The sequence below is a fragment of the Stylophora pistillata genome, chromosome 1 (assembly GCF_964205215.1).
Source record: "Stylophora pistillata chromosome 1, jaStyPist1.2, whole genome shotgun sequence".
Taxonomy (NCBI): Eukaryota; Metazoa; Cnidaria; class Anthozoa; order Scleractinia; family Pocilloporidae; genus Stylophora; species Stylophora pistillata.
In genome coordinates, this window is record NC_142519.1 from 52433745 (window position 1) to 52456749 (window position 23005).

Genomic DNA, 23005 nt, shown 5'->3' on the forward strand with positions numbered 1-23005 from the left:
TTATAAATCAGATTAACTAATTAATAATAAATTGGAGAAGGCGGCGTGGCCGAGTGATTAAGGTGCTAGACTTGTAATCCGGTGTCCCGGGCTCGAGTTCTCCACCCTGCCATTTACTAGATTAGTTCTCGGCTGCCCCTAATTCAACTCTTAGGCTGCGCCCTATAAATAACTCACCGGTCTGCCTCCTGCCTGTGAGGATTTTTAAGCACCTAGGTAGTCTACATTGTAGCTGAAAAGCCCCTACGGAAGAGCTTCAACTAATGTATTTATTTATTCATTTATTTATCTATTTTATTAATCAAGTGAATAAGAAAGAGACAGGTATCTATATCCAGTCGCAGGCTTGTGTAGTTCTTGTTACTGAAGACGAAGTTCGGCTTAAGCTCCTTGAAAATAATGACTACTTCATGAGTGAATAACGCGGTTGTTGCTAACGTTTTTCTCTGCTTGTTTGTTCGTTTTTCGCCAGCTCAATGTCAGGGAATGGAAATGAGAGTTATCGAAGAAGGTACGCACTTAATTCACCTCTCCACAGACTACAATAAATTTGAGAGCGCAACATCTGGTAGTCGAAAACCAAAAACCAAACCAATGAACACTGAGAAATTCATGTAACTTAAAAAGTTTGGGATGACCTTTTTTTTCCATTTGCCATAATCTAAGGAACGTGTAAAAGGTTATTTGACCTCCAGTTTGAAGTTTACCTACCTCCATATTTTGAGCCAGTTTAATGACTGCAATTTTCCGCTGTATAATAAGTTTGATTTTACCTAAATTGATTCTCATTTGTTATCTAGAGAAGAAAAGACTCATAGACGAAGTCACCACTAACAATGCGTCTATTTTTACTATAAAAACAAATGGATTCCATGTTGCCGTGGGTCTACTTTGAAATTGCTCATAGAAAACGTCAAAATGGGCTTGGAACATCCCAGACACACCCTGCTAAGCCCCGTATATCACATTTTCACGTCATCTGTTTTGAGGAAGGTATGTTTTACCACTGAACTGACGCCTAGCAACATGGAATCTACTTGTTTGTTCGACAGTGAAAATTCTAGAAATAACGGTTTTAAGGTATTAAAGAGAAAAGAGATATTCGGAGAGAGCAAAACCGGAGCGCAAATGATTAGGGATGGAGAAGTTACACGATGCAGTTACCAAATGTTGAAAGGAACGACATGGCTTATCCAGCGAACTAAAGCCACGAGAGGAAGAACTTCGTAAACTTATTCCCTTTTTTGTGTTTTCTTTGTTGAACACAGTACAAAATCAAGAAGAAACGGGGGACGCTGACGATAGTGAGGACGAATCGCAAGAAGAACAAGGAGAGAGTGAGCAACATGCAGGATCAGGCGAAGACAATGAGAAACCCACTGAACCTCAGCAAACTGAACCTGAACAAGGCCAAGAACCAAAACAAAGCCAAGACGAACCTACTGAACAACGGCAAGTTGAACGAGAACAAGACGAAGAACCAAAACAAGGTCAAAAGGAAGCCAATGAACAGGAGCAAGTTGAATCTAAGCGAGACGAAGAACCAAAAGATGACAACAAAGCACCCGCTACAAAGCAGGAAGTTGAACCAGATCAATCAAAGGGAAACGAAGATGTACGTGAACAGCAGCCAAAAGAACAAGAGCTGAAAGAACACCATGAAAAACCTCGGCGGGAGCAAGCCGAAACTGCGGAAGAAGAGCCAAAAAGAGACAACCAGGAATTCAAACAGCAGCGCACTCAACAAGAGAAAAAAGAACTTAAAGCCGACCATGGGCTAAAGGATGGTGCTAAAGAAGACGAACAGTCCAAAGGAAATCAAAAGGAAGGTGAACAGCGACAAGAAGAAAATGAGCAAGATGAACAAGAACAAGGAAAGAAATATGAAGAAACTGGAAAGCAGCGAGTTGATTGTGATAGAGAGGACCGAGAAAAAGTCCATAATGATCCTAAACATGAAGAAAATGAACGAGACAAACCAAGAGGAATGTATGAGGAACCCAACCAAGAAACTTCAAAGCGAGGCAATGAGGACCCCCAACAACGGGGTAAGAAGTCTATGGAAAATGAGTCACCACGACACCAGCAGCTGATTATGGACGAAGGTATGTTTTACCACCCTCCGTTTCGGCTAAATTTATAGTTTTGGAGAATTGATTTCTCGTTCATCAGGCTGGGTGGAGGAAATATTTCTTCGTTTTTCCAAAACTCATAGTTTTACCTTTTTTATTAGGTAGCAATGTGTCACTGAGGTGTCTTGATAGTGAGTTACTGTTTTGTTCAACAGAACAAGATGAAGAAGATGATATGGTGCTGGACACACATTTGTAACCGGTAGCAGTGACTTTTCAAGTCCTTTTAGTTCTAATCATTGCGATAGAAGTACAAAGATTGCATACTGTTATGTCGTGAAAATAATACATTTGCTTAACCAAAAACACTTTCAGAGCCAGATAAGATAAGAAAAGTTTCAAAGTAACTAGTGCCAACCTGGGATGTTTGTTTTCATTGATTGATCGTCCAGGTTGTCCGAAAGTTTGGTATGCGGAATAAGATCTCTTGAAGGCATGCTTACGGTTTTACCGTGCTTCCAGTGTTGTCAGAAGTTTCAATAACTTATTTTATTTCAATATTATTAAGTTTGCATGTACTTACAAACACGACTTAGCTATTAACTCAGCATTCAGTTGCATACATTACTCATTATTGACTTCAGCCCTAGTGTATTATTTACTTGGTGGCCTCTGTGTTATGACCATGTTAAGCCACTAATCGTATTTACACGTGTATTGAAGGCACAGGTCAGATAATGCATGTTCATCAGTCTGTGTCATTTACTTACTCACAATTGTTGTTAATGTATGACTTAAGTTGATTTTGTAGGAGCTTGAACAAAAAAGACAAAAAAAATGTATTGCAAGTGTAACCCAAATGAGGATCTTATCAAAAGTGTTAAATGTTCTTGCCTTATTAAAAGAAATAATGATATTTCATCCCTCACTTCTTTTGTTATCTAATAATTCAACCATCCTGGAGTTCAATATAGTTTTAAGAATATCTCATAGCTGAAACGTCACCTGGAAAACATTTCAGTTGATGTAGAATTGTTTTCGGACATGGTGTTGCTTCTAGCTTCCACTCTTACTCTCCCCGTTAAGTTTCAATAGCCTTCCATTCCTCCTTAGGTACAGATATTTAGAATTAGTTTAGAATTTTTTTAGGTAGTTATGGATATTTAGTACTTGAACTAGTCTCCCGGAAATTCTCTCTCTCGAATCAAATCATCAGTTGAAAAACCTCTTATGTCCAATACACAAAAACAGATTGTAACGGTTTTCTGTTGAAATAGGCAAGGCTGAACGCGAGATAGAAGCCGTGAATCGGCAGAAATAAGACATTTGGAGGTCGACACATCGGTCATTTTATCAGCTGGCTGGGGGGGTGTCGTTTTATTTTGGTTATGTTACAATAAAATTGCCCTGACCTCGACTAAGGCTCTGTAGCCACCCCTTCCCCCTATTGGTAATTATGATCATCACGACCCTCCCACCTTCCCCTAATGGTGGTCATGTCAAACTACCAATATAAAAAATCTGTACGGCTTATTGCTCTGACAAGGACACAAGTGAGGAGTTTATTATTTTTAAATTTTGTTTTTCAATAAACTTTGTTCACTGAAGCTTCGTTGATAAGTTTCCTATACCAACTAAATATGCAGTTCCAAAGAACTTTTCCTGGAACTTTCTGAAGAAGGTTTTTTACTGTAAAATAAGTGCGACGGCCTACCTTTTTCCTTTTTCTTGCGTTCCCTTGCTTTTTCACAAGAATGAATACTTAGAGTCAATATTTTCCGTACTTTTTCAGTCAGAGACTGGAATCACTTGTTTGCAAGCGTCCCCATACTTGAATTCAATTTTCTTCGTTTACGGAGTCTTCAAGAGCTTGAACAAAAATGTGTTCGTTACAAAGTAATTCCAACGCCAGAAACAAAATGAATCAAATGTCATTATGAAATTTAACTTCTTCAATGAAGTAATAAGACATTTCTCTTAAGCAAAGTACTCGAAGCCCAGACAATTTAAAGCAAACACTAGTAGAATAACCATTTGGTCAGTTAGAAGAGCACACATACTGATCACAGACGCATTCTGACAAGCACCACAGAAAACAGGGCAATCCGTAAACATTGTTTCAGAGTAGCTATGACCTTAACATTGCACAAAATGATGCTGAGGTAAACATACTAAAGTACCCCGGGTAAGAGGATATTTGTAAAAATCCATTGAAAACAGTGAAGGTGGACAGTATCGACGCTCTAGTCAAGTCGATACCCGGGGTACCTTAGTATGTGTGAAGAGTTGGTGTTCGAAGACTATGAGAAGGACCCGTTGAGTGAGATTTGACAAGGGTCCAGGTTGACCGCACATTAACGGTCTCTCAGCTGCACAAGATGTCCCTTCCACGCATTAGAAGAATTCAGAACGGCCGTTAATTTGAAATTCTCCTTGGATTGGTTGCTCGACAAACCAACTTTTGTGGGATTTTTTTCGGTGAACTTAAAGGGCAACTCTATATTTGGCTTTTGGTGCTGCCAAGTTTTGATTCGAGAGAAAGTATTTAAGTGTTGTTTTCGATCGATTTTGGGGAGCATGTGTCAACAGAAGTTTCCGACCTTCCCGTATTTTGTGCACGGTGATTTAGGGCGTCAAGCTAAAACACATCAAAACGGCCTCAAATCGCGAGTAGAACAACACAGACTACTCTCTATGAAGGTTAGACTATATTTCTTTGATAATTTCACACAACTTTACATTTACGGAGCTCAAAAGCAAGTCCAACTAAACAGCTATACAAACTCTTTAATATTCACTGTGAGAGAGCCTGTGACAGAGCTTGGACCACCTGTGATCACATGAAAGCAGCTTCTGGAATATTACAGACCATAGTTAATCGAGGGGACTGGTTATGAAACCCGGCAAACTTCAAAGGATTAACTATGTACAGACTAAAGACAATTCTTGAAAAGTCTGGGGCTGCGTGACAAATTCAGTGAAAATAATTCGATCCTCGTAACAGTATTAAAAAGAATGAAAGCAGTCGGGTAGTTTACAAATTTTTTTTCTCGTGTTCCTCCAACATCTCTAGTGGTTTATTAGCGGGTAAGCTAATAGAAAGTGTGTTTCATTGCTTTTATGACATGAATATGGGTGACGTTTGTCAAAGCGGATGATAAATTTCACCTCGCTTAGTGATCTAGTCGCTGATTCTCATGAAACCCATCAAAAATTGCGCTATAAAAAATCAATGAAAGACTGCAAGCCAGAGCAACGAAAGCTGTAATTCATTTATTGCTGAATGAAAGCAATGTAGTGATGTTGTTTTTCAAGATTTGGTACTTTTTATCGGTCCAGGTGTCTTCGATTCGTAGCGCGACGCTCCAAGGAAATTGAATTTTTTTTAAATTTTTCATTTCATTTCTTCTCTTACCTCTCGCTTAAATAAAGACGACTTTTTCTAGTTTTGACAAAGTCCAAAAATAAGGGTATTTTAAGGCCCAGTACCTCCGATGGGCAACCACTTCTGATCATTATTCCTCTATTAGCAGTGAAAGCCATCACTGGACTTCCAAAATCAGTAATGAGATTTTTGGGCAATTTATTTTATAGCCCGTCATGATGTGAAATTTACATCTACCTCCCGCTAATTCCGTACACAACATCTTTGTTTTAACTTAAAATAACTTGAAATTTACAAGAAATCTCGCAGAGATCATCGTTTAAACATGAACGAGGAGAGAATATTTGAATAGCGCAAGTTGAGCCATGTTTTAGAACTTATTTCGCAGCCATATTTGGATTATTCTCGTGGAAACGCAGCAGTTGATGATGAACATCAAAGGGGCGGGTACTCTAACTTTCTAACAAAAGAAATCTAGGAAGAAACTTGATAGTACGTAGATGTCTCTGTGGTGCCTCAGTTGCAACTTTTGGCTTGATATCATTTGTAGATAAGGAGCCATTATGTCAACAATGTACCATATTCGATTTGCTTCGTTGCCTTGTTGAAATATTAAACGCAGACAGAGCTCTCAGAAAGATCCACCAAAATGATTGGTCTTTTACGGCGTGGATACTTATCGACTTCCATGATATGTGTTGGTGACAAAAAGATAATTTGGTCTAAAAGCTGATGTTACTCAAAAGGACAATTCGCCATCTTTGATGAGATCGCGCCTACAATTTTGTTCAGCGGTCAACTTTGACATTCATTTGGCATGTTGTGTTTCTAGTCTACAAATTAAAGTTTAAAATATAACAACGATTAACATATTTGAATAGTTATTGGTTAAGCTTGAGATAGTTGCTGGTTTACCGAAAAGGAAATAAACCGGTGATATATTGGTCTCCTATCAGCACAGCAAAAATAAAGAAAATGGTAAAAAACTTAACGCGTATATAGAAATCACTTACATATTTTCTCCGAGGTTTACTGCATACATTTGATGTGTAATCTCTTGTCTATTGTAATATCTGGCTCTTCGTCGAGATGTACCTTAGAAATTGGTCAATTGCAAAAGTGCTGATTATTACTCAAAGGTGAGGCGATTAAAGAGGAGGGGGTCGACAATCAATTTCGTAGTAAGTATCAGACAGAATATTTTGTCCTATTATTTTCACACATTTGTTAACTCGTGATACTTAGCGTTTGTGCTAAGTCTGAGCCTAATCGGTGATTTGAGGTTTATCGCCCCCTGCCTAATTTTCTCGTGGACACGCTCTTAAACAAAAAATACCCATTTGTTAGCTGACGCCCAATTAAATACTTTTGTTCCTCTTTCGTTCCACATTTATCTCGACCGTCCGAGTGATATCGTGTCATGAAACATGGCTTCTTTTCAAAATTGATTAGCCTTAATTAGGTAATTACCTTACCTCTGTGACAAACGGAAAAGCCATCTACCCACACAATCAATTTGGCTCCGTTTAGACAAATGTTTTACAGGTAACCCAAATAAAAAAGAAGAGGTTAAAAGTCGCAAAAGAAAACAGACTAAAGTAGAAGGATAAAAGATTGAGTCACGGAAGCAGAACATTCGGAACCCGTCTAATGAAGAGCTAAAAGATGAACAAATTCACGACTGATAAATCGGCCTCAGAAATTACATTTTCGGACACGAAATGGCGTAAAGGTGACACATCAACAGGGAATCAACCCTTGACGTAGAAACGCATTACAAAGAGCCGGAGACCCTCCAATACACGAGTTTTTATTCGCGTCGTTTTCCAGGCGCAAATGATTCGTAATAAAGGAAGCGCTACGCTCCCTAAGATCAAAATTTCTCACGCTTCACGTACAGTGAAAACGTACAGATATGTACAAGTTACGCTTAAAGAGTAGAGGATATCCAGATCAAATTTTGAAAGAGGTTTAATTATACTGGGAAAGAAAGGTCTTTCCGAAACAGGGAAAATAGCAAACCAAAGAAAATATTGCCTAGCGTAAGACGATATCATTTAGCCCTACCTAACCACAAGAACACGGTGACGGAGAAATAGCATTTTATCTAAAAGTAACCACGCTCAAAAGCAATATTGAAGAAGCCACACCAATTAGGGTGATATCGAAAAGTGAAGTCGTTAAAAGACATTCTGATTAGCGCTTAACGACTCAACTTTGAAACAAGATTTCTAATCGCTTCCGGCTACAGGAATTACGCCGGCCCGTCGAGGGCCGGCGTAACTCCTGTAGTACACTACAGCACTACAGCTTCCTGAGAAGATGGTTCTCTCTCCATACTAGCCGGTATCCGGTGAACAATCACCCTGAAAGGAAGAAACGCAAAAGGTCAATTTCTCCTTAAGGGAGAGATTGACCTTTTGCGTTTCCTCCTTTCAGGGTGATTGTCCTCCGGATACCGGCTAGTATGGCGCGTGAACCATCTTCTAAGGAAGCTGTAGTGCTGTAGCCTCTAACAACACGCCTTCCGGGCATGATTCTATATTTCTTTCCTTGTCTGTAGTGTGACTGTTTTCTCGCTGAATGATTTGAATTATGTGTAATCGGTTCCCAGGATGACGTCATGAACCAACCCGCCCCGTTTCCCCCATTTCTCGGTCGTTAACATGATGGAGGCCATTGTGGGGATATTTCAAAATTAATGAAAATAAGTGGCTAAAATAGAAGAGACATTAGTTTTCGACTTTGTTATCAGTAAGACAAGATTTACTCTGTCGAAGAAGATTTTTTGAGAAATGGAAGAATTCTGAGTTCTATAATCTTTATAGCTAAATTAGACTTTACGAATGAAGTTGTTAAAACAACTTTGGTACGCACCGATGTTGCAGAACATGCTATTTGTACAACATTAGAAAAGTAGACCAAAAAATGTCAGATATATCTGAAAAATCTCCACCTTTCAAGAGATAAAGATATCTGCCATTTACACATTTTTTTTTTGTAAAGTTTCTAATGATTGCAGTATAGCGTATAATAATATGCATGAAAAAATTTCTCAGTTCTGATTGGTTAAGATGAATGCAGTTTTCAGTTAATTCAGTGCAGAAGAGAGTTAATTCAGTGCAGAGGAGAGTTAATTCAGTGCAAAGACTGAAACAAACCAGACATTCTGATTGGTCAGAATGATTGCTCAATGTCAATGTCAAGGTCAATGTCAAGGTCATTGTCAAGGTCAGTGTCGCTTGCAGGCTCTGTGTAAATTCTTTTTGCACCTGATGCGTGCACTTTTCTTCTGCGTAGTTATGAGAAGCTACCTCGTATTTTTTCATTTATATCATTAACATATTTTCATTTATAGTATTAACGAAATCATGTGATTACCTATACTAAGTATAGTGGCATTGACTGAGATGAGGTTTGCCATCACTACCTTTAAGGAGATGGAGATATCTTCCATTTGCACAATTTTATTTTGGTAAAGGTTTATTTTAAGGTTGTAATATAGCATAAGTATAGTGGCATTTAAAATGCACGTTTTACTGTTTGCAATAGGAAACAAAAATAGAATGACATATTCTGAGTTTAGCGTTTATATAACATATTATTCGCTTGTGCACCTCAGTACTTTAATCATTTAGCATTGAAATACCGAATGTTTTTCTAAGTGCCTACTATTACAGTTTGTCATCATTTCGTGCTACAACCTCGGACAAAACCTGTTGAGATACATTACAAAAATACCTATTTTTTGCACTCATCCTAACAAAAATGCTTACCGTCGCAAATTCAAAGACTGTTTCCCCCCTCCCCTATTGCAATGTTGTTTACGGTAACACAAGAAATGCATGCTTAAGCTGTTAAGCCCCAACAACTTTGTACCAGGGGTGGGGAGGGGGGCAAGTTTGTTCCTTCTGGAAACGATTGTTGCATGGCGGGAAATTGAAAATTGGATTGAAATGTCTCAACAGTTTTGTCCGGGGTTGTAGCTATGTAAGGAAGTGGAATACATATTATGTTTATATAGTCCTCTTAACCACTTGGATCCTCTTGAGGCCGCTGCTTGACGAAATCATCAGCTTATATTGCCCAATTCTCTCTTTTGATTCCCTGTTTTGACAAAATTAATTATTAAATACAAACGAATTGCGAGCTACTCCACCTAATAAGGAACAGTTCCTGAAATTAATTCCCAAATACTTTACCCACAGTGTTACTGATTGCCTTCATTTGATAAAATTGCGCTGATTCAGCTTGCTTTGGTGCCAGCTGCATACAGCTACCTTTTTGTGTTTGTCGCGCGGCCAATTGCTAGACGCTAGTTGTCATAGGGGGTTCAAAAAAATGAAAAAAGGATGCGGAATCCGAACCATTCGTGCGACTAAACTTGTTTACCGGCAAACCTCAGTCTTGTCAGCCCCAAGCTGGAAAAGAGTTGTTTTGATTTTTAGACTTACATCTTTTTTATTAGCCGGATGGAAACTTTAGGGTTAGTCTTTATGGAATTTCCTAATCAGAAGTTAAGAATACACCCATATAATCGCGAGAAACAGGAAATAGAGATAATATTAACGATGATAAAAGCCGGCCGTTCATTTGAAGGACCTTGTGGGAGGCTCTTCGCGTATAGAGGGCTAAATAATGATCTTACAAGTATGGCTATTATGTAGTTAATTAAAGGAAAGTGACTTTTGTAAAAGTTTTTAACGATTGTAATATAGCGTATAATTAAAGAGCTAGCGTATAAAGAGCTAAATTATGATCTTACAAGTATGCTTTTATGTAGTTAATTAAAGGAAAGTGATTTTTGTAAAGGTTTTTTAACGATTGTAATATAGCGTATAATTAAAGAGCTGGCGTATAAAGAGCTAAATAATGATCTTACAAGTATGCTTTTATGTAGTTAATTAAAGGAAAGTGATTTTCCGCTTGCCTGCATTTAGGGGGTATAATGATTAGGATGATACTGATGATAAAGGATTATTTACAAGACCTTGTCGAGTGAATTCTTCGCGCCTTAAGAGAGATGATGGTGATCTCAAAAATTAACAGGGAATATTCCTTTTATAAAATTGATTAGTTTATAAGTTGTTCTTCTCTGCCTGGACTACGATTATTATAATGATAGTGATGACAATGGTTTACTTACAGGACCTCATCGTGAGCATTCGTTACGCCGTTAAAGAGATCAGTGATGATCTCAAAAGTTAATAGAGGGTATCCCTTTTAAGAAATTGAATAGTTTATAACAACTTTCCCTCTGCCTGGGGAACGATGATTGTCTTAATACTGATGATAGAGGATTGCTAACAAGAGTTTATCGAGCGCATTATTTGCGCCGTTGAAGAAATGAATGGTGATATCACGGGTTAACGGAGGCTATTCCTTTTATGAATTTGATTAGTTTCTGACTGTCCGCTCTACCTAGGATACGAGGACTGTAATGATGACAAAAGTATATTTACAAGATCTCATCGAGCGCACTCTTCGCGTACTAGGAGCGTAATAAAAAGAGTTGCGAACTATTACATCAATTTAAGGATGTATTTTCACCTGCTAACCAAGGTCGCGGCCCAGAGTCCGAGAAGATACAACATGACTACACGCGAAAAGCTTTCTATGGAGACTTAACATGCATCTGGGGAAATTCAATCTCGTCTGTGCAGCTGTGTACGGCATTAGCCGCCTTTCAGAGCCAGATCTGAGAGCTGTTAACCTCGCCGACAAGATAGAAGGACAAAAACTAAACGGAAGCCTGATAAAAGAGATAGAAGTCGATACGGAAAGTTCCTGTCAGTTTGAGTGTGTGGATGAAGAGCGATGTCAGCCTTACAACTTTGGAACCATAAAGGGCGACTCAGAGAGATTCAAGTGTCAGCTAAGCGACTCTGATCGATTTGTTGGATTTGCTAGCTTTACTGAGGATAAAGATTTCCTTTACAGAGGAATAATGGTAAGCTAAATCGGTCTTAGTGCACCACAAATTACTTACGGCTCAATTTTTTAATATTTTTGTTCATAATCGTAGCTGGATCTTTCTATTTCAGTTTCTTTGCATAGTTCTTTCAGTAATCGTGCACTAATCAACAAAGTGAAGAATTGGCACGGTACGTTAATTGCACGAGTACGTTCGGGTGCAAGGAAGCGAACTATTTAAGATGGCAGCGAGTTTTTTTTAACTTCAGGGGGCCGAAATCGCAACGATGGAAGTTGGGCGAACTTGAAATGGAGCGAAATCTCCATAAACTATAAGCTATGCCTCCAGGCCCAGAACTTATAGACATATTTGACTATTTGTTAAGTGTCATAAGTTTCGCTCTTGGACTATTTCAAATGGCAAACCGTTTTCCTGCATTTAAAATCGAAAAAAGGGTTGAAAATTTCAAAAAGAAACAAAACGTCCGCAATTTAAATTTGAAAATAATACGTTTCTCAATCTCTTTCCCTAATGTTAGAGCACCTGCAAAGATGACCCGTTCAAAGAAAACGAAATATGTCTCGCAAGCTACAAATCAAACACTCACTTCTGTAAGCGTATCAGAGGTAAGTGGAAATCCGTTAGATTTTTTTGGTTTGAGAGCAGCTCAAGTCTTTTTCGTTAGAGAGGAGAAAGTCCTCTCAAGCCGATTAATCAAGACGTATGTTTTCATCTGTTACCTCGATCAGCACAGGACTGCGATGTTTTGAATGTTGAAACACCTTCGTTGATTACTAAAGAAAGATTAAAGGGCCAAATCTTACCCTTCGCTGGAAATCGTTACGACACATTATTTTCCCACTCCCACGCCATTTTACTATGTTAAGGCAACTGAACGCAGAAAGTATGCCTCGGCATTACACAGTGAAACAAGGAAAAAAAACGGACGGAAAAGGGAAGGACAAAATGGCCGTGACGAATGATCATGATTTTGGTTGCTAATCTGCTTTGACTTTTAAAGGAACAAACGTTCAAGTTAATCAGATTTTTCTGGTCACGTTTTCATTTTGTAAGTTAAACCATCGAATAAGGTGTATCTATGAATGACGGTAACCTTTCCATTCGTAGATTACCCCAAAATTGTTTTGACTATTATCAAAATGGTTCCACAACTGACGGTGTGTATTGATTTACCCTGATGAAGAAGAACCCTTCCAAGTAGTGTGTGACATGACAACTGATGGCGGAGGCTGGACCACCTTTCAAAGGTGCATGGATGGCTCTGTAGACTTTTATGTCCATTGGGAATCATACAAAGAAGGCTTCGGAAGTCTAAAGAGCGAGTTTTGGCCTGGGAATGATTTTCTTCACCGTCTGACTGTATCAGCTAACAGGGTGTTTCGCATTGATATGGAGGATTACGAAGGCGACCGAAGATTTTCCGAGTACACGACTTTCTCTGTGGCCGACGAAAGCGATTATTATCGGGTGACAATCGATGGATACCGAGGCACCGTAAGCGACTCATTATCTTCAATCCAGTCCATGAGGTATGTCATAGGTAATTCCATGATTGCTCTTCTTAAATTGGTGACCAAACATTACTCCTTGCAGCATTACTCACTTTTTGTAAACTGCGTTTTACACAGATTACTATGTTCTTTTCCTCTTTGACTTTCCTCGGATCATGGATACATTTTTTGCATATTTTTGACAATGCAGTAGGTTATGCAATGCTTCCAGCAGCATTACTATCCAGCTCATTCTCAATTTTTCAAGAAGTTGTTATTTTGTCTTTTTTTTTTTTTTTAATACAGAAATATGAATTTTACAACCAGAGACAGAGACAACGAACTCAGTGACGTTGGAAACTGTGCAGAGTATTTTAAAGGTGGTTGGTGGTACAATAGTTGCCACAGGGCCAACCCAAATGGTTTGTACCAAGGTGGAGGTCAAGCTGAAGGAGTTAGCTGGATCTCATTTCGAGGACTAGATTATTCGTTAAAGCGCACCAAGATCAAACTTAGGCCAGCATGATTTCTGTTGAGGCCATTCCTCAACAGTGTCCATATTTGTTCCGGTTTTATAATTACATAATACCATTATGCACAGCGTGTTTTTTCTTCGCATTTGGTGAGGCGTTCGTGAAAGAAAATGTGTTCAAACAATGATTTCGCGCCGCTTTGATACTGCCTTGTCTCATCATTTGGTAAGATTGTTTCTTTATTTTTGTTTTTAGCTCCATCGTGAATTTTGTTTCTCTAGCTTTGCGTCGTGTACAGGTTGATTATGGCCTGTCAGCTTGTAATCCATGGTCGAGGCGTGCTATGTTGAAGTACAAATAAACTCGTTGAGTTCTCCTAAAGACTGGCTTCTCTCGTTGCTACGAGCGCCTCATATGTTCAACTGGACAATTATTTCATTTGTACAAGTTGTCTTTAAGCTCTCAGCTGGCACAATCTTACAAGAGTTAGAGATATCTGCTATGCGTACAGTGACTCTTTACTACAGTGGCTTATCATGATTGTAACATCGCTTTTAGTGGAGTCATTAACCGAGACGGAATTTACCGGGCTTAATTTTGATGATAAGGATGCCGCAAGCTTTATAGTCTGTAATGCAGTAGAACAGAAAAAAATAGATTAGTACTTTTGTATAGATCATCGCTACAGCCGACTGATCTCTCTCCTAAGCCAACTAATAAACTTTGTAATCAATTATTGATAGCTACATGAGGAAGTGAATTAAATGCTTATAAAGTCCTGACGAAAACAAAAGGAAGATCTATACCACACAATATGGAGAAATTCCTGGAATTAATTCAATAAGACTTTTCCCACCGTTTTATTGCCTCCATTTGACAGAATTGCGTTAATTCGGCTTGCTCTTGCTAAGATGATACAACCACAGGTGGCCCAGGCTCTGTCACAGGCTCCGTTCGTTACGAAGCGGTCGAACTAGACACTAGCAACACTGATCATGACTAATCATTCATTTTGTGGGGCTACCCGTTGGGCCTAGTTTTGCTAGTGTCCAGGCCGACCGCGTCGCAACGAACAAAAAGACTGCACAGGATTTGACAGACGCGCATTCTAATGGCGCTGAAATGGCGGTCAACTTGAGATTTTCGCTGGGCTGGTTGCTCGACAACCCAACTTTTGAGGGATTTGTTTTGGTGAACTTGAAGGGCAACTATTTGGCTTTCGTGCTACCAAGTTTCGATTCAAGGGGAAGTATTTAAGAGTGTTTTTCGAACGATTTTCGCGAGCGTGTGTGAGACAGAGCTTTCCTACTTTCCCTTTTATTTGGTAGTGCTAGGACTTAAAGCTGAAACACAGCAAAACAGCCTCAAATCGCGACAAGAACGGCACAGATTACTCTTTATGAAGGTAATACTTTATTTCTTTGATTATTTAACCCAACTTTATATTTACGGAGCTCAAAAGCAAGTCCAACTAAACCACTATACAAACTCTGTAATAATCCACTGTGAAAGAGCCTCTGACAGAGCCTGCGACAGAGCCTGGGCCGCCTGTGATATACAACTGTCTTCTTCTTCGTCTAGTGGACATGAAAGTAATCCTAAGAAATTCTTTACAACTTTAAGTCTTCATATTCACAACATTCTTGTAGTTTTCAGAGTGACTTTTACTCCTGAAAAGACCAGTCCTTGCTTATCCTCAGTGTCAAATTGACATGCTCTTTTTAATGTGTAAAGGACCTTAGAGACTATCCTTATCATGAAACTATCTCTAAAGCTCTCCCTCCCATTGCCAATGTTCAAACAATTTCTTGCAATCAAAATACAACTGTACTACAGTTTAAAGGCTGATAGTTTCGGAAGAAACTGTTTACCATTTCAACTTTGTTGTACTACAGTTTACATCGCTAACTCTATGTATTTATTAATCAATTTTCAGCTCCCATTGACTAATGCCCATAACTTCCAGTTCCTGACTAGATCCTTGCAAATTGGTCCACTTCCAGTTCCAACAGTCCACTCCAGGCCACTCTAGTCCACTCTACTGCTTCCCAGCTAACACATAACAAGTCAAGGCCGACTCCTTCCAGATTGACTCTGATGGAGAAAATACAAAGATGTGGGGAATTGGACGGTTTGGGAAGATGAGACCACAAATCGAGTTTCTCTTCACTTCTTTCCAATGTCTGCTACATCTTGTTACATGCATTTACTCTGATGATCATCTGGGAATGAGTCAGTAAGAAGACACTGATGGAAGACAAACACAACAGGTCAGAGAATTCCTTGTGGGTTGGATGAGAGGGACTATAATATAAAGCACTGGTTGAACCTCATTTTAAATTTCAGACAGAAGTCGGGAAACTTGTCATTCGGCTTAATTTAATGTAGTTAGCTAAGTTAGTTGGGTCCCCTGGGGTTGGCTGGGCCTCCCTTTTTTCTTCCCTTAATTTTAAAAGGGTTCCTTTTCAGGTACTTTCGGCTTAGGGTAGGTTTCGGCTTAAGATTCTTCTTTAGACAATTTCGGCCTTGATTCTACATCACGACTGCATCAACTGTGCACATATCCTCCAGGACTACAATGGCTTTTCAACCATGGACATCAACATCCACTCTTCCGCGCTGGAGCTCCCTGCTTAGTAGCGCCTCAAATACCAATTTTATAATGATTCACCTGATAGCAGCAATTCCGTAGACTGCAATCTAGTGAAGCATTTTCAACCAAATTATATTGTAAAAATTATTGCGGCAACCCATTTTGGCCAAAGGTCCAACCAGACATCGATTTAGTTACTATATATTTAACTGGATAAATTAGGCCATTCAACTGGGAAGTGAGTTCATTTGCCACTTCTATGATGTTTAGTGGTTTAACTCCAGTTGAAGCCGCTTGTCAAGGCTTCATTTAGTGGGAAATAGGGAACTGCACACACCAGCTTAGGTCACAGAGAAAATAAACTAGGCTAGGTGTATGCTGTATTTTGACTGCATAATAGCTGTCAGTCCAAATTGCGGGCCAATTAATGTCGAAAATACAACACATCAACCAACATCATGGAGCAGAAAAGGAGTCACAATGGAGAGGAGACAACATAATATAGTTTTAAGAAATGGCCCAGCATTAATATCTGCTTTTCAATCATACATTAAGCCAATTGTTTGACCAGTCAGCTTACAGGCTGTCACCAAATTTGGCAAAATCAACTCTTCACTCAACATCCCAGCCTCGTGTGTACAGCAACCAACCCACAGAAAGGTAGGGCAAGGTCTGCCAGATGTCACCAGGTGGGTGGGTTTTATTTTATTCCGAGTTCGACTTTCAGCTTCAAATTCACTTCGGCTATCACTCCGGCCTTCGATTTCAACACCTATTGGCATCCAATTTACCGTATATAGGCTTGGTAACGACCTTGACTCGTTAGCTAGCTACCATCTGGGACACCATTAATGTTCTAATCGGGATGTCAACAATTACTGACACAAGAACACTTGAGGTTTCCACAGATGCTAAATTTTTCATATAGGAAAGCGCATCCTACCCAAGACGATTAACTGATAAAACGATTCATGTAACATTTTCAAAAATAAAAAATCGCAAAACTCTGTGTTTTTGTGTCTTTCTCTGAAATAAACTGGCTACAAAGTACAATAACATAACATTAACTAATACCACATTTTTTTCCAGAAAGAAGGTAAGTGCTACTAACAGCTTTTATTTCAGGATTTCTGGGCCCATTTAGAGGCAAAACTGCACTCAACTTTTCTTCTAGGGCAGCATAAAGAAGCCCATTTTCGGGGGCAAATGTGCTTTTTGGCAGTTCAATGACCCTCGCTCTGTTTGAGAAACCACTTTAAGTGCACTTTCAGAGACTAGCTCATTTTCGGGAGCTAACATTTCCACTTCGATAAAAGATGATATTACTAACCGTTACTAATTCCAGGGAAGATGATGCTGTCGCTGATCTCATGGACCAGTTAAGATAGATATGGAGAAGAGAACTCTATTCATCTCAAGCTCTTTCTGCAGATGGTAAGTTGCAGCTGACTGTAGCTTTGTGTGTGTACATAACTGCATGCATGCTTTGGTTTTTTCAGGTCGTCTTTTTAGTGAGATCATCAACGCAAGGCTATGGAAAATCAGGTAAAAAATAACAAAAGCATAAGATGTTTGTAACCATTTTACCTGCTAATAGAAAATTCAGATTTCAAACAGTTGAATACCTTTAAGGGGTAAATTATGCAACAAGTCAATTAACAAAGCATTTAAAGGCAGTTTTTCAGAATAGATTGACGGAGTATTGGTCTCATTTTAAAAAATAATTCAAGCTTTTTGGGGGGCATGAAGCCACTAGAGAAAATTCAGTGACTAAGTTATCAACAGTTAACTTAAAAAAAAAAACAAATTATATAATTAGTCAATCACGTGCAAAAAGATCAAATACACTTGGCATGCTGTAGAAGGAAATCTCTTATTAAACCTTTGCATAGTTTTAATCTTACTAGGCCCTTTGCAACTAGAGAGAAAATGGTTAACTTGAAATACAGCAATACAGCTGCTTACTACCCAGAATAAACCAGCCTACAGCCCTTAAAACACCATGTCCCTTCTCTGGATCAACTGCAACTATATGAAGTCCATCAAACACCACCTAGTCCTTCACTTCAACCTCTGTGGAAGGCAACAAAATTAAGCCCAAAAGGCAAGAACTAGTATAATAAGTCCTTCCGTCCCCCCTTTAGAAGACCAACAAGACTTGAGACTAGGAGGGGAACTGGAACCTTTATCCCTCCTTACAGCTTCTATGGAAGACAAAAACACTTAAAGCTACAAGGCAAGAACTGCAAATTTTAGACCTCTACATCAGCTCCAATGCAGAATAACAAGACTTGGACACAAGACTTTATTTAGTGGGAAATAGGGAACTGCACACACCAGCTTAGGTGACAGACAATAAACTACTTGTAAAATTGTTTGATAGCATAACAGCTGTCAGTTCAAATTCTGGGCAAAAATAGAACACATCAACTAACATTATGGAGCAGATGAGGAGTAACAATGGAGAGGAAACCTCATATTAGTCTTAAGAAATGGCCCAGTTAAAATATTTGCTTTTGGTTCATACATTAAAGCAATTGTCTTAAAAACTCAGCTTCCACGCTGTCTTCAAAATGTTGTGTGTCTGTCATTCTTCTTCAGAAACCTACCTTCAGACTTTAACTACAAGATTACTAATTTATTTACTTTTCAGGGATTTAATTCTAGCAGCTCCGGGCCCATTTTTTGGAGCAAACCTGAAGATTGATGGTTCCATAACATAACAAAAAATTAATGTGTCACCAAAATTAATACACATGCAAATTCATTGAAAACTTAAGAATGATGTTCATATAAAAAATTATTAAAAAAAGACTGTCTCTCTGTGTGTCACTTTCTTAGAAAGTCATAGTTACTAACAACTAACTTTTTTCAGGAACAAGGTAAGTGCCATTATTTGGGGCTGACACTTAATTTATTGCATTTTTTTTTCAGGACAAGATAAGTGTACTAGCCTATTTTGGTTGCACCATCATTCTCTTACAAATACATACATCATTTTACTTATTATTTATCACTATGTTAACAAACATTTCTTCAAACAGCAAAAAAGGTGAGTGCTACTAATGCTTCCTACATGTACATGCAGATATCAGTGGATAATCATCAAGTTATTAATCAGTATGTTCTCAAACATTGTTTTTAATAGCATTAAAGGTGAGTATCAATAATACTTCTTATATCAGTCTATAACCCATCATGTTCTTAATCAGTATGTTCTCAAACATTTTTTTAAACAGCAAAAAAGGTCAGTATCAATAATAATTCTTATATCAGTCTATAACCCATCACGTTCCTAATCAGTATGTTCTCAAACATTTTTTTTAATAGCATTAAAGGTGAGTATTAACAATACTTCTTATATCAGTCTATAACCCATCATGTTCCTAATCAGTATGTTCTCAAACATTTTTTTAAACAGCAAAAAAGGTGAGTATCAACAATACTTCTTATATCAGTCTATAACCCATCATGTTCCTAATCAGTATGTTCTCAAACATTTTTTAACAGTAAAAAAGGTGAGTATCAATAATACTTCTTATATCAGTCTATAACCCATCATGTTCCTAATCAGTATGTTCTCAAACATTTTATTAAACAGCAAAAAAGGTGAGTATCAACAATACTTCTTATATCAGTCTATAACCCATCATGTTCCTAACCAGTATGTTCTCAAACACTTTTTAACAGTAAAAAAGGTGAGTATCAATAATACTTCTTATATCAGTCTATAACCCATCATGTTCCTAATCAGTATGTTCTCAAACATTCTTTTAAACAGCAAAAAAGGTGAGTATCAATAATACTTCTTATATCAGTCTTCATAACCCATCATGTTCCTAATCAGTATGTTCTCAAACATTTTATTAAACAGCAAAAAAGGTGAGTATCAATAATACTTCTTATATCAGTCTATAACCCATCATGTTCCTAATCAGTATGTTCTCAAACATTTTTTTAACAGCAAAAAAGGTGAGTATCAATAATACCTCTTATATATTCTATAACTCATCATATTACTAACCAGTATGTTCTCAAACATTTTATTAACAGTAAAAAAGGTGAGTGCTAGTTATGCCTCTTATTTCTGTCTATTTCTCATCAAAACAAGGTTAGTCATGGTAACATTTTTATATTGGGAGCTTGAAGTCTTATTTCCAGGGCAAACAACTAGATTAATAACAGGAAAAGGAATTCAGACTACAGACAAACAAACAAACAAATTCTTATTATTTTTCCAGCTCAGACACTCATTCTCAGCCTTTTCAAAAGGTAAGTAAGCTTAACTGTCACAAATACAGTATGCAGAACAGCCTGAAGGCTTTAATTAGTTTCCAGGAAATCTGATCATTTGAAAGCACCAAAATAAACCAGAAGGAATTCATAGATCCTATCCAGGTCAGCATTGAACCCTTTACCTCAAGGAAATTATTAACATATAACTCTCCCGAATAATATCACTACAATATCCAGCAAACAGGTAATGAGAGCACCCAAACTTGTCAGATAGAAGTTGTTAATAGGCAAAGGAACTTAAAAAAAACTTATAACACTCTTGAAATATATAGAGACTGCATGAATCCAAAAAGGGCATATAACTCTTGTTCTGGTTATACCCATTTGACAGCCTATCAGACCAGTCATGAGTATTCTGAATGTGCGCTGAACAGTCCTTAGCAGCTAGAAAGCCCCAGGCTGGAAACAAAAACTTAGAGGTTGGTCCTTTCTCTGTGAGTTCTTAGGATGTAAGTTACACTTCAAGAATAAGGAAGAGACAATCACTATTCATGAGACAAAATAATTTCAGAGAAAGTATCCAGCCATCATACAGGTTCATTGCTTAGGACTAACTTTCAAATCTAACTCTTGTAACATCCTTTAACAAAAATCTATGTCTTCAAACAAAACAAATCATATATTCCTTACACTGCTGCTATGTTATTTTTAACGAAAAAAAAATTAGATGTGATTTTGACATTTAAAAGAATTTTGACACAGTACCTTGAGGTATTGTTATTATTGGCAATTACACTTCACAGAGTGTTAGTGTGTTCTTCCACTTTGAATTCAAAGAATCTGCAGATGCTCAGAATACAGTACATCAACCCAAGCAGCAAATGTACTTTTAAAAGATATAACTGTGTGTGAAAATTTTGAGTGTTGGAAAAATTAACATTCCAAATAATTAAAAATGGGTTACAAAAATTTAGCACTTGACTAACCCTACTTTCTTCGCAACATTATTAAAATTACCTGCTGTTTTTTTTTTTTTCAGCCTCTACAAATGTAACTACTGGTGGCTAAGAAGGAGATAAGGCATTTTTATAAAGGACAATAACAAATAAAGGCTGTGTAATTACAGTAGTAAAACATTTTAGGGTAAAACATTGTTAAACAACCTTCAAACCCCGAAGGTTTAATCACTATAGCACAGGTTTGGGGAACAATTGGTTCCCATTTTCTCCCCATACGGGGTTTTTTTGGGTTTACATGTCCAACCATGGTGCAATCACCTCTTACACCTTAAAATTAGTGTGCATATTCTCCATACTTTTTTCTTGAAGTTTCCAAAGGCACTGACCAGGAGAATTTGAATAAAAACCAAAAGCTTCCTTGCCAAAATTTTTGATCCAAAATTGATACTGCAAGAACTAATTAGATGCTCTCAATATGTTGTACGATGTAATACATATTTCACCTAGCTGAATGACAATCAACAAATATCAAAAACTTTAACTTGGTATAAAATAATTTTTTGTGTCCAAGAAAACAAGCTTAGACTTGAATTAAAATCAGGGGTGTTGGAAATGAAAACATGACATTTCCAAAATTTGGGCATTTTGCACTTGGAACATTCTGAGCTCTCCATAATATTCTTTAAAGCTTATAATCTAACAACTAACCTTTTAATCCACTATTTACTTAAGGAGAAATCTGAGTGTTTCAGGTCAGGGGATAAAATCCAAAATTAACAAGGTTTTTTTTTTCTTTTTTGGAAAATGATTCAAGTCTTAGCACATTACAATTTTCTTGAAGTACTTAGCTGAGGTTAAAGTTCAGATTAATTTTCTCAATCAACATGTTATATAGATTATTTGAACTCTAAAACTTGCTTAAAAGGTCTAATAAATGACTTCTGCAGCAACTCTGCATGTAGTTAGATCCAAAAAGCATAAATTAAGTAAAGAACTGTATTTTTGAATATGATCGTATCATATTACACTAATTTAGAGGTTGTTGGACCTTCAGGAGGAAATTTAGAATGTTGTTCCCATATAACAGACTGATGTCAAAGCAAAGTAGGTTTGAGATAACTCAAATGTTTTGGGTGGAAGGTATGGGTGGTGGAGTGGTGGTGATGGTAAGGACTAAGAAAAAGATTGGGACGGAGGGTGGGCTACTATTGTGGGCGGGGGTTTACAAATGCGGTTATGACTGAACAGGATCATGGGAGGTTGGGGAGGTAAAATGTTGGGATGGGTTGGGATTAAATGAGATAATCGGTTAGAGACGGGGAGGGTTACGGGCTAGGGTGAGGGTTTAAACTCGGGTAAAGAGGAATGGGTGGTTGTTATGGTGTTTGGAGATGGTGGGTAAGTGTTTGGCTGGAGTTTTGGTGGGCAGGCAGGCAGGCATTGATTTGAGGCTGAGTTAAGGTTCCTATTTAGGAATCAGGTGGAATGTTTGAGTTGTCTCAAATTCACTTCTGTGTTTTTCATCAATTTGAAACTTTGAGTCATTACTTGTAAATCTTTCAATACTGTTTCCAATTCTTCAAAGGAAATTAGCACCTAAGTTCTTAGGTACATAATTTTTTCCAGTTCTCTTTAAGTTAAAATTTCTTTCTTACTGAGTTAAAATGTTGTGGTATGTTTTCCCTTCAATTCAATTATTTACCAAAGATTCCTGTGTTTTAATAAAGTAATAATATCACAGTTTGATCAAAAGGTGTCTTATTTGTTTTTTTCCTCCTAATCCCAAACTTCCTATTCTTTAGTAATTTTTAATCCATGGAAACCTTACCATGGTCATTTTGTGGAGACTCAAATGTGCTCAA

General features: G+C 37.8%; 2 protein-coding genes and 1 long non-coding RNA gene across 3 annotated transcripts; all 3 read left to right on the top strand.

Annotated features, from left to right (window-relative positions):
* Positions 1 to 486: 486 nt before the first annotated feature.
* On the top strand, positions 487 to 2986 carry LOC148743035 (uncharacterized). The gene is made up of 3 exons (XM_088749565.1): positions 487 to 511; positions 1269 to 2105; positions 2288 to 2986. The coding sequence occupies exons 1-3, from the start codon at positions 487 to 489 to the stop codon at positions 2329 to 2331; spliced, it is 906 nt and encodes a 301-aa protein (XP_088605691.1). The 3' UTR covers positions 2332 to 2986.
* Positions 2987 to 12586: 9600 nt separating this feature from the next.
* On the top strand, positions 12587 to 13408 carry LOC148743036 (ryncolin-1-like). Its single transcript, XM_088744081.1, has 2 exons — positions 12587 to 12921; positions 13189 to 13408. The coding sequence occupies exons 1-2, from the start codon at positions 12602 to 12604 to the stop codon at positions 13406 to 13408; spliced, it is 540 nt and encodes a 179-aa protein (XP_088600207.1). The 5' UTR covers positions 12587 to 12601.
* A 4707-nt stretch (positions 13409 to 18115) lies between these two features.
* On the top strand, positions 18116 to 22026 carry LOC148743037 (uncharacterized). Its single transcript, XR_016002092.1, has 3 exons — positions 18116 to 20220; positions 20576 to 20663; positions 21224 to 22026. It is a non-coding gene; the product is annotated as an uncharacterized LOC148743037 (long non-coding RNA).
* Positions 22027 to 23005: the final 979 nt, after the last annotated feature.